Source organism: Musa acuminata, chromosome BXJ2-11, assembly GCF_036884655.1.
Source record: "Musa acuminata AAA Group cultivar baxijiao chromosome BXJ2-11, Cavendish_Baxijiao_AAA, whole genome shotgun sequence".
In the NCBI taxonomy this organism is placed as follows: domain Eukaryota; kingdom Viridiplantae; phylum Streptophyta; class Magnoliopsida; order Zingiberales; family Musaceae; genus Musa; species Musa acuminata.
In genome coordinates, this window is record NC_088348.1 from 4,421,683 (window position 1) to 4,436,984 (window position 15,302).

Sequence of the window (15,302 nt, forward strand, 5' to 3'; positions counted from 1 at the left end):
CATACAACTCTCTACAAAGATACACGGCATGCACCAGTTCAAGTGAAAAAACCGTTTGTATGTAGACACAGTTGCGCACATGATCTCATTGCAATAATGTAGAATAAAAAAAGGCTCCAATATTGTCCAAGAAGTGTAACCAAGAATGTGCTAAAATACATAGTGTATAAGAGAACCGACTGGGCAAAGATTAGACTAAAGTCACTAAACACACATGAAATGACCAAGAACCAAAATTGGAAAAGCCAGTACCACCGATACAACACAGATGACCAAAGATTTTATAGAAAAAAGGATCAGAGCAAAAATTAATGTTCACGAATGACAACCCTCATTTTGACAGGTCCCTTTCCCTACATCGTTTAAACAAAGTCTCACCGGATTTTTAGTAGATGCTCTTTCAGTAATCATTCTCTTCAACACTGGTTAGTGTTTTTTCCGTTATTTTGAAGGTATTTTTCCATATGCCATAAGCCTGGATCTCGACAGTTTCAATTCTGCTTGGCGGCGTCTTCTTCTACTACGCCTAGATGAGTTATTTACTTCCTCATCATTTGGTTCCTCCATCTCAGGTACCTGTTTTTCCTTGTCTGGCTCTGTAGAAACAGAAATTCCCTTTGGTTTGCTCTTCTTGCTGCTCTTCTGGTCGGATTTTTCTCCATGAAGAATCAAATCCTTCTTCAACTTCTGATGATATGTGACCTTCCACTCTTTCTCCCTATATGGTGCTAACTTCTTCAGAGAAACATATTGGTTCAAGTCCTTGTCATTTGCCATTAAAATCTCCTCAGGCTGCATCCCAAATCTATTAGCTGGAACAGACTTATATTTGAATCGAGTTTTGAGGTCCCCGATTGTATCTTCATAATCCAATTTATAGTACTCCTCCAATTCCTTATCAAGCTCCACCTTCTCCTTGAGAGAGATTTTACGCTTCCTCTTCCTCTTACCATCCTCTTTCTCTGGTTCCTCTTCCTCCCTCTGTTTCAATATCCTTTTCCTAGTTGCTTCAAACCCCTCAGTTCCACTGGTATCCCAACCCTTGGGAAGCCCAAGCAACTCATCCTCCATGTCGAAGTCTGGTTTCTCCAAATCCTCATCTTCCTGACTCCCAAATCCAGGATCGACATCCTCAGCATCATAATAAACATCCCCAAACATCTCTTTCATCTTCTTATCATATTGCTCAGGATCAAAGTCCTCCTCCAGATCATCTTCATCTAGCTTGACAGTCCCATCATCTCCGATCCCAGCAATTGCTCTGATCTTCTCGAGCTTCTCCTGGATCTCCTTCTTCTTCAGGTTCTTCAGGTGCTTCAGCTCCTCCTTCCTCTCGAACTCTGCCTGTGCCATTCTCTCCTCCTTGCTCTTCCTTTGCAATTTCCTACTGCTCGTCTTCTTCCTCACTGATCCCTCGATGACCCTCGAGTGACCCAACACTCGGTCTGTACCCCCTTCCTCAAACCTGAAGTTGTAATCAGCCTCGAACTTATCCTGCTTGTCCAGCTCATCCTCATCCTCTGAAACACCAAAGAGATCATCAAAAGAAGGCTTCTTATCCTTTTCCTCGCCAATCCACATTCTGTTCCGCAGGTATTCCTTTAAGAACTTCTCATTATCGCTCAGATCATCGTTCTTCCCGAAATACTCATCCAAGTTCTGATCCATCTTTTGGGTGTTCTCGTCCTTCTCTGCTTCTCCAGCCTTCTCCTTCATCTTCAGGATATCATCCTCATCGTCGACGTATGCGAAAGCTGCCTTCTCCGCTTCCAAGAATGCCTTTATCCCCTCAGCCTGTTCCTTGTTGTAGACCTTCGAGTCATATTTGAATGGCTTCTCCTCAAATTCTGGCCCCTCTTCAATCAAATGTCGAGCGTTGACGTCCTTCAGGTACAAAGGTCGCTCCTTTTTGGCAGCCCTTGGCTTCTCATCCTCCTCCTCATCGGAGGAATAGACCTTCACGTTGTCGGATAGGATGGCGGGGTCCTTTTTCTTGACCCTGACGAGGGTCTCGAAGAACTTGACGTCGTTCTTGCCGGACTTATCTGGTTCCTCGTCTTCATCGTCATCATCACCGGAGGACTCCTCGGAGCCGTCAGAGCCACCGGCGAGGCCGCGCTTCTTGAGTTCCTGCAGCCGCTGAAGGGCCTCGCGGCGCTTGTTGTGCTCCAACCGCCGCGCGTAGTTCTCGTCGACCTTGATAGTGGTAAGCTCGGCTTCGTCAGTGCTCGAATCCGATCCATCGAACAGATCGATCGCCATGGGATAGCCAGGAATCTGGGTCGGCGAAAACCCTAACTCAAGATGTGATATCTATCGATCGACAAAACCCTAGTTTCCGTCATCAAAGAAGAAGCAGCGGCCGTGGCTTCGATGGCATTCGGATCCTCTCCAATTCGGATAATACCGGTTCCCTCCAATGCACAATGTTCACCCTTCATCTGTCAGATATTTACATCCCAACCGTTCAATCCAACATGGCAACAATACCCTCCATTCAATCATTTTCTAATTTAATTTAATTTTATTATTCCTAAACTTTAGGATGAATTGTACTAAAAATTAGACTAAATATAAATATACTAAAAAGTATATCCACTATAACGCATACCCTTCACTTATCGGGCAAAAAAGTATTATAAGTAAAAAAAAATACTATTCTTTTGAGGTCCTTTGTCGTTTAAAAAAATAAAAAAATATATATATTAAAATATATGATCCTGAGTTTTTCATGAAGTTGACGTGAGTTAATACGCGCTACTTAGCTTCCTGGACTCGCTTGACCCGATTTGATTTTTTGACTTAGTTGATTTGACTTGATCCTCTTGACATGTTCCTTTTTTATTGAGCGTGACGAAGGTAGTAGTGAAGCAGAAGGGTATGACTATACGATGGTGTGATAAGGTATAATAGGTAGTTTCTTTATGGTAACGATGTAGTTTCAACGATGGTTATGAGTCTCATGTGAGGATTGAAAAGTTGGAGCTTTGATGGACGATAGTGTAATGGTTTAGAAAAGTCAGAGACGACAATATGCAGAGGATTGAAAGTTATGATGTGTGACATGCTATGGGTTAAAAGGCTAGATCTAGTGGCACACAAATAACTAGGAGGTTGGGTGTGATAGTGTGATAAAGGATTAATAATCAGGCGTGGTGGCACACAAGGAACCAAAAGGCTCGGTGCGATGACACGATAGAGTTTAGCGACCGAGCACGATAGTGCACAAAGAACTAGAAGGCTAGGGGTTGTGACACGATAGGGATTAGCACCACCACCATGCAATGGTGTAGGAGCCTAGCAAGGGTACATGTTGGGCACGCTCCCTTTTTGACGAGTGGGAAAAGTTGGGTGGATCCGAGTATAGCCCGACAAATGCACGTGTTGTACTCACCTACAATGAAAGGGATGTTATGGTAGAATCATTAATTAATGCGTGATCATTGTAGGGATCGTGGTCGATTTGATTGTGATTTTTATGATGATCTGTTTGACCGTTGCGATGCAAGGATGATGTCGCATATCCCACCTTATCCAGAACTATTATGTAATTAAACAGATGGCCGAGCATATGAAATACCTATGTTGGGTTCTATAAATATCCACCAGTTGCCTCAGCATTCCTCATCTTAGTGACCAAAACCCTTGCTAAAAAGCACTTAAGGCACCCTCAACAACCTCACTTCCCAAAGGTTTTCAATGTTATCCACAACCTCCTCTTCCAACACTATGGACTTAGATAGGTAATCATCCTCGTCACCACCCTTGGTGTTGGGTTGTGAAAACTTCAATCTCGGAAGGGAGCTGAGTCGACCACCCCGATGGCGACTACGAACTCCTTAGTGGAGGCGAATACATTTAGTTGTGTGGCTCCACCACCAGAAGTGGAGTCCATCAACTCAGAATCTAAGGTGTCGGTCTTCAACTTGGAGTTGTCTTGGGATATTTATCATATATCGGTCGAGTTCGAGCTACTGCCTGCTCGGCTACTTAGCTTGGAAGATGATTTGGATTTAAATTGCTAATGGAGGAGGAGAACCGGGCGGTGCTTGAATCTAAGCCGAGAATGACTCGACTACTTAGCTCAAAAGAGGTGCAGGTGGCAGAGTAGAATCAGGAATAGGGGAGACAAAAGTAGGCAAAGCCTGTTTAGCTACTTAGGTTATTTGAGGTAGGTATGAAGCGACGATTTGAGCTATCCTTATAATAACTTCATTTGCTAAAGTAGAGTATAGAAAGTTTCCATAGGGATAGACATGGTTGCGATAGGATACCATTGAGTGAAAACCGACTCATGAAAAAATTGACAAAAGATGTCGAGGCTTGGAATAGGAAGTGAGTTTTGGGACGGTCTTATGTGATTCTCTTGAAATATAAGAGTCAACTCTTCTTCTAATGCGAAACTAGATCTAACCTGATTATGTTTCAAGCCAATAATATCCTAAACTCTATAAAATTAAATTGGAGATAGACGCAATAATGTCCCTCGGTTGTTCAAGTCAATACTCAAGAGTCAGACTAATCAGACAAGCTCAATTTGACTATTTATTGTGTGTGATTCCCTTTATAGCGGATTCCCATTATAGTTAACTAATCAGACATCTCTTTATAGATTCTAGGTAATTATATTTATCTGTTAGATCGATTAGTACTCTTGATTTGCATATGTTAATTAATTATTTACACACATGCCGCCCAACATGGTATCATAAGTACAATCATGCATGATGTTCGTTTGATAGCCAAAGTCGCATCCACTGTATAATAGTTAGAAAAAGATTTTAAACTAAACAAAAAACTCATAGTTTTGCTGCACTTTCATCACATTCTTTTGCATGATCAATTATTATTTAATGCAATTACCATACAATTCCTAAGGTCTTATATTCTTACTTTATAAACAATACTTCCAAACCCCTGCTTAATCTGCAGCTATCACAAGCTGAATTTGATTATTTGATATGTGTTGTTGTATGATTCCCTCATCAACCCAATGAGATACGAGCCCTGAAGGAGAAGAGCTTTGGAGAACAGAAACCCTCATGAATTGCTTCTTAATTAAGATACATACCTAAGCAGATTGATTCGATCCTTTCGTTTAAGACCTCATGTTGGCCCATCAATTGTCTTTTGAGATCGTCTTTGTAGCCTTCTTGTAAGAGCTGGCAATGCCTTGATAAGGTCCACACTTGTACACCGATCATCACTGGTGCAAGTTCTTTGTACTATGAGGAATTTGCCCTGAAGCTCGATCGAAGATTCAACGAATCACCATGAATTCAGCATTGTTGTTCCATGTGGAGCTGCTGCCTGATGCTAGTTGCTGCATTAAGCATGATTTCTGGGGGTTTTGTGGGCACCAACAACATTGTTCTCTTCCTGAAGAGTTCCCTGAAGCAATGTAGAGTCTGTAAAGGAGGCAAAACATCCAATTCAACAAGTTCAACCCCTCTTCAGGATCATGTTTACAATACCCTTCTTCCTAGTTGTCCATGTCCAAGTGAATCAGAGAACCAGAGACTTTGTTCTCATCATTCTACTTGGGAGTCCAAACTAAAAACTTGCAACTTGTTCCATGTGGTCTTGCAAAAATGCAATGAAGCACTTCAGCCGGCCCCATTGAAGGGAGAACTTGACATGGCCACACAGTACTTGAGGTCGCAGCATTAACACCTCCTTCCAAACCAGTCAAACTCAAGCCGCAGAAAAGGTCAGCTGAATCTGACACAATTAGGTCCTTCTCCTCTTTCAGGTTTTAGACATGTTGTAGTAAACTAGTGTTGGTCTGCTAATTCCTCATTCTTTGTCTATCCATTTGCATGAGAAATAGCAAAAGACAATTCAGATCACACACACCATTCTTAACCTCTAGCGTTAGTCATTTTCTAGATTATCTTTGAGAGAATTAAATATGGAAGATCCAATTCCTTTTTGTCATGAATGATACCTTCGAACAACCAAACCTCACATGACAACAGCTCCTCCCGCTTGGACTTCATCAAACACTCAAGAACAGAAAACTTGACATCAGAAAAGAACCGAGGGAAACATGGCACTGTAGAAGAAGAAGAAGAAGACATTGGAACTGCAATTCAATTAACACCACCAGAACAGAGTACTTGACTCATACAAGTAGTATAAGTTCATACAGTTAAGCACTTGGGTACATCTACAGATACATTCGTCGAACACCTAATGGATGACTAAACCAAGGAAAGGATATGCTATGAAGACTTCCGGATTCCAGCTACCCGCCGGCGACGATCACATAAGATTGCATGCATTCGGGTTCTCGTCGCTGAACACGTTGTCATGCGGCGGCTGCATCGGTGCCGGCAAGCTAGGCTCCATGGAGCCGTAGTAGAACTCCGGAGGCGGAGGATATGGCATGTACACGTACCCCTGCGAGGACGGCGGCATCGGCGAAGCGTAGTAGGCTTGGCTGACGGTGGGTTGCGCCATGTTGTAGCTCATGACGTACGCCGGAGGCGGGGGGTACGTCGGGTGGGAGTACGTGTGCTGCGGTGGTGGTGGTGGTGGTGGGTTGATACTGCCGCGATTTGAATTCGTTCCGACGTCCTCGGAGCTCCGTTTCTGTGACTTGTTGCCTTTCTTCTTACCGCCACCGTTATCGCTGCTCGCTTCACTGACTGCGGAACTCTTCTCAGTGCTGTCAACCGCAGCGGCCGGCTTCTCAGGCTGCTGAGTAGCAGTGTCAGCCTTCTTTGCATCAGAAATCTGGGGCTCTTCTGTGTTGCTCTCCTCGGGTTTGCTATCGGCTTTTGCAGGCTCTGTTTGAGGTTTGGCTCCAGCTTCGGTTTTGTTAGCATCCGAAGCCTTGGCAGGGGCGGCGGCGGCAGCAGTGACAGCAGCGCTAGTCTCAGAAAGGATTGTCTTCTTCTCAGGGTTCTCTGATGGCTCTTTGGGTTTAGAGGAGGCTTTGCTCTCCTTCTTACTGCTGTTGTCGCCAGTGTTGGGATCTTGGTTGCTGGGTTTCTTCTCCGGCCACAGCTTAGCCTGCTTGCCCGACTTGGATAGCTTCTTGATGAGAGTTTCAGCATCGACAATGGCCTTGACTGTGACTTTGTGCTGCCTTGCGTCGATCTCCGAATCATAAACGCCTGCAAATGATGCAGCAGAGTGAAGTAGATCATAAGGCGAAGAGGCTCGGATTGCACGATCTCTGAAGGCCAGGTTACCTGGAATGCTTCTGAGGATTCTCTTCACCTTCTTCTTGCATCCTTCACAGTGGATGGAGACCTTTAACACCCAAGTCTGAGAACAAGAAAGATTGCGTTTAAGATAATAGTATTTGGAGAAAAAGATCTGAGGAGGAGAACATCAGTACCTTGTATTTGAGAGATTCTGAAGGCTCTTCTCCTGATGCCATGGCAGTATTTGCTACAAAAGTGAAGATTGATTGATAGAGGGTGGAGATGAGGATGGCGGGTGTAAGACTCGGAAGGGGGATGGCAGAATCTGCTGCAAAGAAATATATAGACGGGCAAGTGGAGTTGGAACGGATACAGTCACACAGACCGAGGTGAGAGAATGAAAGAGTGTTAAGCTTAAGATGCGCTCTCTATTGGAGAACAAAATCCATATACATATATATACATATATATATATATATATATATATATATATAGAGAGAGAGAGAGAGAGAGAGAGAGAGAGAGAGAGATCCATTGGTATTATTGAAGGATGATCAATGAATGCTGTACGGAGAGTTACACCCTTTTAGTAAAAGAAAAGAAAAAGGAAAAAAGAAAGAAAGAAAGGAAAGCTGAATAAGAACAAAAAGATTTCATTTGATGAAATCGTAGGATCCATCAAATCGTCTTCTTCTTCTTCTTCTTCTTCTTCTTCTATACGTATTCTGACCATCGGTTGGTGATCATTCTTCATGGGAATGATTACAAACTTTGATCAATAAGAGAGGCGTAAATGCTGCCAAAAGGACACTTCATTATTAACAAGGAAAAGCCATCGTGCATGAAATAACCAAACAAAATCTCCAATCATATGATGCCACCAACCACAGACATGCATATGAAGAGAAGCATGTCCTTTCTTGCAGGCAAAGTGATTCCCTCATCTTCCGAGAGAAATATGTGAGCTTATTAGTTAGGCATTAATTTATCTTTCCCTGTCAAATGATGCTGTAATGGATGGGTCGGCACATAGCTTGTGCGAGATGAGATGACTGAGTTGCAGAGAAATCTTCTGCACCAAGCTTTCACTGTTTAACAATCAGTCCTTCATTCAATGGTGGCAGCAGCAGCCTTTACCCTCAGCTCTTTATCACAGAAAAAGCAAGTGAATTCTGAAAAAGGCCAAAAGGCAACTGGTGTTTGAATTACTTTTCCTCTTCTCTTACTTTGGCCACAAATCTGTAACTTATATGGTGTGCACTGTGAAAAGCCAGAGGTCTTCTGCATCGGTGGCTCTGCCAAAGGAAAAGGAAACACCAATAGATAGATAGGTGGGCGGTTTTCTATCGGAGCAGGAAGAACACTTTTTTTGGCATTCTTTCGTGTGCTCTTCGATTTTGGTTGCATCCTTTGAGATGAACGGTTGAAGCCAAAGCAAGTGGAACATTCTGGCTGTTGAGTCTCATCTCACTTGTTCTCAGCGGTAAACTGAGGCTTCACCTCATGTTAAGTTTAACTCAACCTGCCACCACAGGCAAGCTCAGGACAGAAGCTGTGAGGTGACTCCACTTCTTTTGATGAGAGAGAGAGAGAGAGAAGTGATGTACACTGAAATGATCTCGTTGACTGTTAGGTACAGGGGTTCCAGTGTCCTCTGAAACTGACAACGATGGCCTCTGGGTCTACAGCCACAGCCCTGGGCTTCAGCTTCCCTGGTTGCTCTTCACGAAGGAGAATCGATAGGTATAGTAGTAATCCAATGGTGGCAACAGGGGGACCTGATGATGATGATGTACATGGAGCTCTCAGCTTCATCTGCTCGATGGCTAAAGTAGAAATCCCACTGAACAAAGGCTGTGTGGGTTGTGACTCCAAAAGCTTCAACGTCTTCAACCTCGGGTACCGGAAAGAGCAGTGAGAGAAAGGAGTTCCCAAGAGAGTTCTTCGACTGTTTGGCCATCCGATCAAACAGGTGATCCCACCACATACATAGTTATCCGCAAGAATTATTGGCCATTGCGTCAGCTTAATGCTTAAGCCTGTTCCTTAGTGACCGCTGAAAAGGAGAACTCATCCTCGCTGCACTAAATGGCTTCCACGATAGAAAGTTAAAGCCAGAAAAGAATGAAAGGGAGAAGAGCAGTAGAGTCACACAAAGATCGAATCACTGACTCCAAAAAAAATGATGTAGATCATATGATATGCCAAATTATAGAATTAAAGGTAGGTCGAGCAAATATGTATATTCGAGAAAATATGGGGACTCAATTTTATTATGGCAGCAGAGACAATTGTTGAGCATGATAGGGATGGGTTGGGCGTGATGTATCGAATTGATTGAGTTCATCTTTCTGTCATGCATCACTCTCGTTTGTATCCAATATGTCAACCCATTGTATGTTCTCCGGTCGTAGATTTAATATTTCCACAGAGAACATTTCCTTGGAATTATCTTTAAGAGATCGATGAACGATCTATCTTATCCTTGAGTTTAGTAGGTTACATCAATTACCAAGACTAAATTAAAGCCAATAAAAAGTTGCTTAGGTGTTTAATCATGTGATGAGTAGTAGAAACACATGAGAGTTACACTTGAGATAGACAAGTGTAAAAGCTGTGTCAAAATGTTTCTGGACGGCTTCAAATTATACTTAAAAATCAGTATCAAAGCTAAGAAAATTAAACTTTTATTGGAGCATCTTATTAGAACGAATAATTTTCATGATAACATCATCCTCTCGAAAAGTATTTGTGATAACATCATCATTAAACTTTTATTAGAATTTATTGGAGCATAAGGAACAATTTTCTTTTCCTAACCGAAATATTTATGATAACATCATCCATCGTTACACTTTTACTTAGTCTCAACTGTTTTCTTTCCTTATTCAAAGTATTTGTGATAATAATTACTTTCTTTAGTCTAAACTATTTTCTTTCCTTATTCAAACTATTTTCTTTTCCTTATTCAAAGTATTTTCTTTCCTTAGTCTAAACTTTTGCTTAGCCCTTTCATTATAATAATTACTTTCTTCTCCTAATGGAATGATTCATAATAAAAGGTATAGGAAGAATATAAAATAAAAAAGATATTTATCGTCGTGCGAAGATTGATGCATAAAAATCATGAAACTGAAAAAAAACATGTGAGATAGTTGTGTTAACTAGGGAGATCGTACATCCCTAAATTTTTATAGAACTGTAAGAGAGGATGAAGGAGGTCTAAGCGTACATCCCTAAATTTTTATAGAACTGTAAGAGAGGATGAAAGAGGTCAAGCATCCTCCTCTCTAGCGGTGATCCACATGATAGGGGCTACGAAGATGCTATTTAAATCGCTATCCAAATCTCTACACCTACCGGTTAAGGAGGGAAAGAGGAAAGAAAAATAGGAGGTGACAACCAAGAAGCCTAGCCTATAACCCTTTAGTTCTCTCCTATTTATAGAGGCTTTATGTCAACCTAACCATAATGGATCCTACCATATTGGGTATTGGATCTTCATCCAACTACCTAAGCCTCTTAGATTAGTGGATCTCTATCCAATAATATCTCATTGGCTCTTATCAGATCTCATTCACATGATCCAATAATTCAATGGCTTATTGGATATCCAATAGGATATGAGCTCTAGCGGATATCTCATATTCAAATCTCTACTCGTCACTATACCTACTATATGTGTATGACCCTCTAAATCCAATATCGAGTTGGCCGTGAGTTATACTTGTCAGAACTCTTTATTGCTCAGTAAATTATTATTCATATAATAATTCACTCAACTCATCGACTGCGGACATATTAGACCACTACATCATAGTCCCTAGACGATATATGAGAATTCAATTATTTAGACATATATATCCTCAATTATCATGTACTTATAGTCTCTCATTCATCTAATATCCTAGAGACTATACACCGGATGTGGTACTATCATGCTCATACGGTTTCTCATTTAGTTTCACTTTAATCGGATTCTCCCGGAAAACTCTTTTTGTCTCAATCCAAATGACCTTGGCTAAGGACTTGTCTGAGCAAAAATACATGAGATATTTCTTTTTTTATATTGAGAGCGGATGATCCTCTATCGACACTCAATAGCTCTCGTAAGGTTGGTTGCCACTCCTGATGACCGATTGTACTAGATCTGAATTTTCTAAACCTATAAGTTTAGTATCAAAGAGTGGATTACTAATACATGACATCATTTGTGTCTCAAGTCTAAGGACTAGGTATTCTATTGGGACGACGAAATTATTGTTTGACAATGAGGTATTATCAACTATCTAGTATTTTGTGAGTGGATTAATTAGTGAATTCATTCTCTTATGAGCATCTGCACTGTAGCTAGCCCTAGTGTTCTCACACGAGCAACTATGAGACCAACTGTCTCTATCATATAAATGGGTATATAACACACCAGTCTATTTGGTTATCTCAATATTTCTATCGAGTAACTTATAATCAGGATTATTTAGGATCCATGTTTAAAGATAAATCAATCTTATTATTATGAACTCATCACGATCTGATTCCTATTGCATAGATCCATTGATATATATAATATAAAATATATATATATATATATATATATATAATATAAAATTAAAAAATATAATAATAATAATAATAATAATAATAATAATAAGTAAAAAAACTTTATGTCATGTCACACATGTCATCGCTATTGCATTATAATATTTTTTTGACATGAAACTTAAATAAATCATTTATCGATGATATATAAGATACAAATGGGCTGTAATTGAGCCCTAGCTCAAATAAATTTGAGGATCCATCCAATAGAACCCAAAGGGGGGTATTTTGGCCCAACACAATATATTAAGATGCACACGATCACCATTTATACCTATTTAAACCCTTCTAAATCAAATTAGGCCGCTTGCTTGAGTTGCATATAGATATGAATCTACAAAAGTAATAGATCGGGTCTTTTTTACTTGAGTTGCATCTAGATATGGTAAATTGGATTATGATCAAAAATAAATTGATCCGTCCATAATATGAGTCAAATTTGGATATAGATGTCTACAAAGAACCTACTTTTGGGCAAATGGAGGTTGTCGATGATCCATAATCCTTCTAGTTGAGCTTTTGTTATTAGAGCAAAATTATGGCTAATTGGACCATTAGTTTACCTCTATCAAGTGCATCAATCTTCTTAATTCGATTTGTTCGTATATCTTGAACTATAGTAGGATTGAGAAGAAAGAAGATTAAAGCATGAAAGAATGAATACAAAGATGGTTGGATAGAGAATAAATTTTTTTAAGCATTGATGGTGTTCTTTTAGATTATTTACTTAGTAAGACGCGAAGAGGAGAAAAGATATAAGGAGGCAAAAGAAATTATTAGGGAAAAATATGGGAAGCAAACTAAATAAATAAAAAAAACAGAAAAGAAAGACAACAACCAAAAGAAGAAAAAAAAGGAAACAAAAGAGAAGAGGAAAAAGAAAAAAAAAATGTTTAAAGAACATTTACAAATCCCTTAAAATTATATATGCCCATTTTCAAAATTCTAATATGAATGAGGTCACACATGTGAAGGAAAGAGATGATTTTAAACATTTGAGAACCAAAAAATTGTAAAACATTACAATGATTTAAAGATTTCATTTTTTTTCCAAAGTAGAAAACCTTTTCTTTTTGTCATGATGCCAATATATTCTCATTGTTCTTGCAATGCTTGCATGAAAACAATGATGGATTTACATGACACACACACACACACACACACACACACACACACACACATATATATATATAGTTCATTTTATTTAGTTAATCAAAGAATTCTAAAATGTTACAATTAGATGAACCATAAATTAGAGAGATGCTAGTAAGCATCTCTTGACATGGACAAGTTCTTCCTTCCTTAGGCAAGAGAATCCCATTCTCTCTCCACTTCTGTTGATGCCATCACATCTTCTCACTGTGGGTGGGTTCTCATAAGGACACAAGGACGCCGCCACAGCGTTCTCCTCTTCCTTCCATTAAACTTCAGGTCTAAAGACGAGTAAAAGAAGAAGAAGAAGGGTGTCTGCAACTTCGAGAGGAACATAGTTTTTGGTGCTGCACTTACTCTTAGCCAGTTGGTGAATCTCTTTTCAGCTGATTGCTTGTCGATGGATGAAAGCAACAGGCAAGCTTTCAGAAAAGTGATGCTGCAGCTGGATATGCTCTCCACTTTTTCTGTTCTCTGATCCAAATTGAAGCATGCCTCTTTGTCACGGATTGAAGGCTTTCCTCAGCTTCTTTGATTTATCCTTTCCAAGTTATATATATATATATAACACCTTGAATGAGCTTAAAACTCTTACCACCACAATAAAACTTCATTTGATTGACATTACCTCTCTCTCTCTCTCTCTCTCTCTCTCTCTCTCTCTCTCTCTTTCTGTATGTGATGATTCCTCCCATACACACATGCACGAGTGGTCTGCAAATTTGAGACTTAATTAAGCCGAAAGCAAATCACAGTCATGGTAATATTGATCACTACATCTGCCTTCTTGAATGGTACTCTTGATGAATTTTTTGTTGTTGATTTGCTGGCTTCAGCCTATTATGTATTGATATAAAAGTCATTCATTACATAGCAAAACTATATGTATGTATATATCACTGTATTATGAACCACAAAAAACATAGATCTGCAGATGGAATAGAGCAAGCAGCAGCAGCAACAAGTATCACAAGTATATGCCTTTATCGATAGGGCTGCCTACCCTCGTAAACAAGAGACGGTCACGAGGCATGAGATCGAGAGTAGAACCGCATATAGATAGATAGATAGATGGATGGATGGATAGATAGAGAGGCAGTACAGGCAATAAAGGAAGGTATTATTAGGCGCGGCGGAGCTGCAAGCCTCGGCTAAGCAACCTGGTTGGCGCCGGACATCCAAAAGGCTATCACTCCCTGGATGTCGATGGTGGTTGAGTCCACGGCGAGTCCGTCTGTTGAGGTTCCATGATCTCAAACTTGCCGGGGGTTCGTGGCGACGATTTCATTCATCTGTCGGTACCTTAAGTGGCGTAAGTTCTTGGGGATGGGCTCTTTCTCCCATCCGAGTTCATCTGCGGTACAGCAGCGAGCTCAGGACCATCCTTCTCTCTCTCCCATCCGAGTTCCATTAGAGTCTGCTTCCGATCTTGGACGGACTTCCATAATTTTCTTGTCATAGAGCAGCCCATGACGTATCCGCAGCAGGCTTCCGCCACTGCGACCGGTAATACGAGTATAGATCGGCTTCCTTAGCATTGGCCATGGCAGAGAGAGAGAGAGAGAGAGAGAGGTGCGTTTGCAGATGATTAGTGGGATGGAGAACGCAGCTGGAGAGGGCAAATGGAAGGAACGCTAAGGAATCGATTGATGTCGTGTTATTCTTTCCGAGCACAAAAGAAAGAAGCTACGTGGAAGTTGCGCCACTCCATGAGCGGCAAATTGCATGCACCGTATAAATATCTGTATATATACCTACGATCGAACTTTTATACGAATACTGCGTATGGCAACTATTGGGTTTGCCGTCATCTGTGCTGATCAACCACTCTGTGTGTACACATATATCAGTAAGCTTAAGCTTACTGATTGTTCCTCTTGTTCCTCTTCCATCAAAAGTAAAAGCCGGTCCCTTCGGGTTATCAGTGGAGGCAGATAAAAACATATTATATATATATATAATATATACATTATCACTTGTAATTAACTATATTTAATATTTTGATTCATATATTTTTAAATATTATATTGAGATACTTACACTTATAAAAGTAAAATATTTAACGAACAAAAATATATTTAATCCTATAAAATTATATTTTTAATATTATATATAGATATCAACATTTCACTTTCATAAATATAAAAATCTTAATATAACTTTTAAAAGTATAATAATCAAAATACTAAAAAATACTAATTACAAAGATAATTAACCCTATATAATGGTGAAGTCAGATTTTGATCCAAAAAAAGTTACGTTAAAATCTTTATCAACTAAGTCAACTATCGTCTTTAAAAAAATTATATTAGATAATATTTTAAGACCTCAACCTTTAATATTTGAGTTTGATGCACTATAACCTCGTTAATGTTGTAGGTATAAAAGTTATTGAAC

At 40.0% G+C, this 15,302-nt stretch overlaps 2 protein-coding genes across 2 annotated transcripts; both read right to left on the reverse strand.

The window, feature by feature from the left end:
- Positions 1-258: 258 nt before the first annotated feature.
- LOC135627194 (uncharacterized) lies at positions 259-2,356 on the reverse strand. The gene has a single exon (XM_065133193.1). It carries the CDS (start codon positions 2,260-2,262, stop codon positions 442-444), a length of 1,821 nt encoding a protein of 606 aa, XP_064989265.1. The 5' UTR covers positions 2,263-2,356; the 3' UTR covers positions 259-441.
- A 3,708-nt stretch (positions 2,357-6,064) lies between these two features.
- Positions 6,065-7,595, reverse strand: LOC135628021 (heavy metal-associated isoprenylated plant protein 35-like). The gene is made up of 3 exons (XM_065134551.1): positions 7,349-7,595; positions 7,200-7,275; positions 6,065-7,121 (listed from the first exon to the last, which is right to left on the reverse strand). Exons 1-3 carry the CDS (start codon positions 7,388-7,390, stop codon positions 6,265-6,267), a joined length of 975 nt encoding a protein of 324 aa, XP_064990623.1. The 5' UTR covers positions 7,391-7,595; the 3' UTR covers positions 6,065-6,264.
- Positions 7,596-15,302: the final 7,707 nt, after the last annotated feature.

Bases quoted from the DNA above. Each gene is read 5' to 3' on its own strand.
- LOC135627194 (XM_065133193.1), bottom strand. From the start codon at position 2,262: ATGGCGATCGATCTGTTCGATGGATCGGATTCGAGCACTGACGAAGCC.
- LOC135628021 (XM_065134551.1), bottom strand. From the start codon at position 7,390: ATGGCATCAGGAGAAGAGCCTTCAGAATCTCTCAAATACAAG. The intron at 7,276-7,348 runs GTACTGATGTTC...TCTTGTTCTCAG, and splicing joins CAGAATCTCTCAAATACAAG to ACTTGGGTGTTAAAGGTCTC. The intron at 7,122-7,199 runs GTAACCTGGCCT...CATCATTTGCAG, and splicing joins AATCCTCAGAAGCATTCCAG to GCGTTTATGATTCGGAGATC.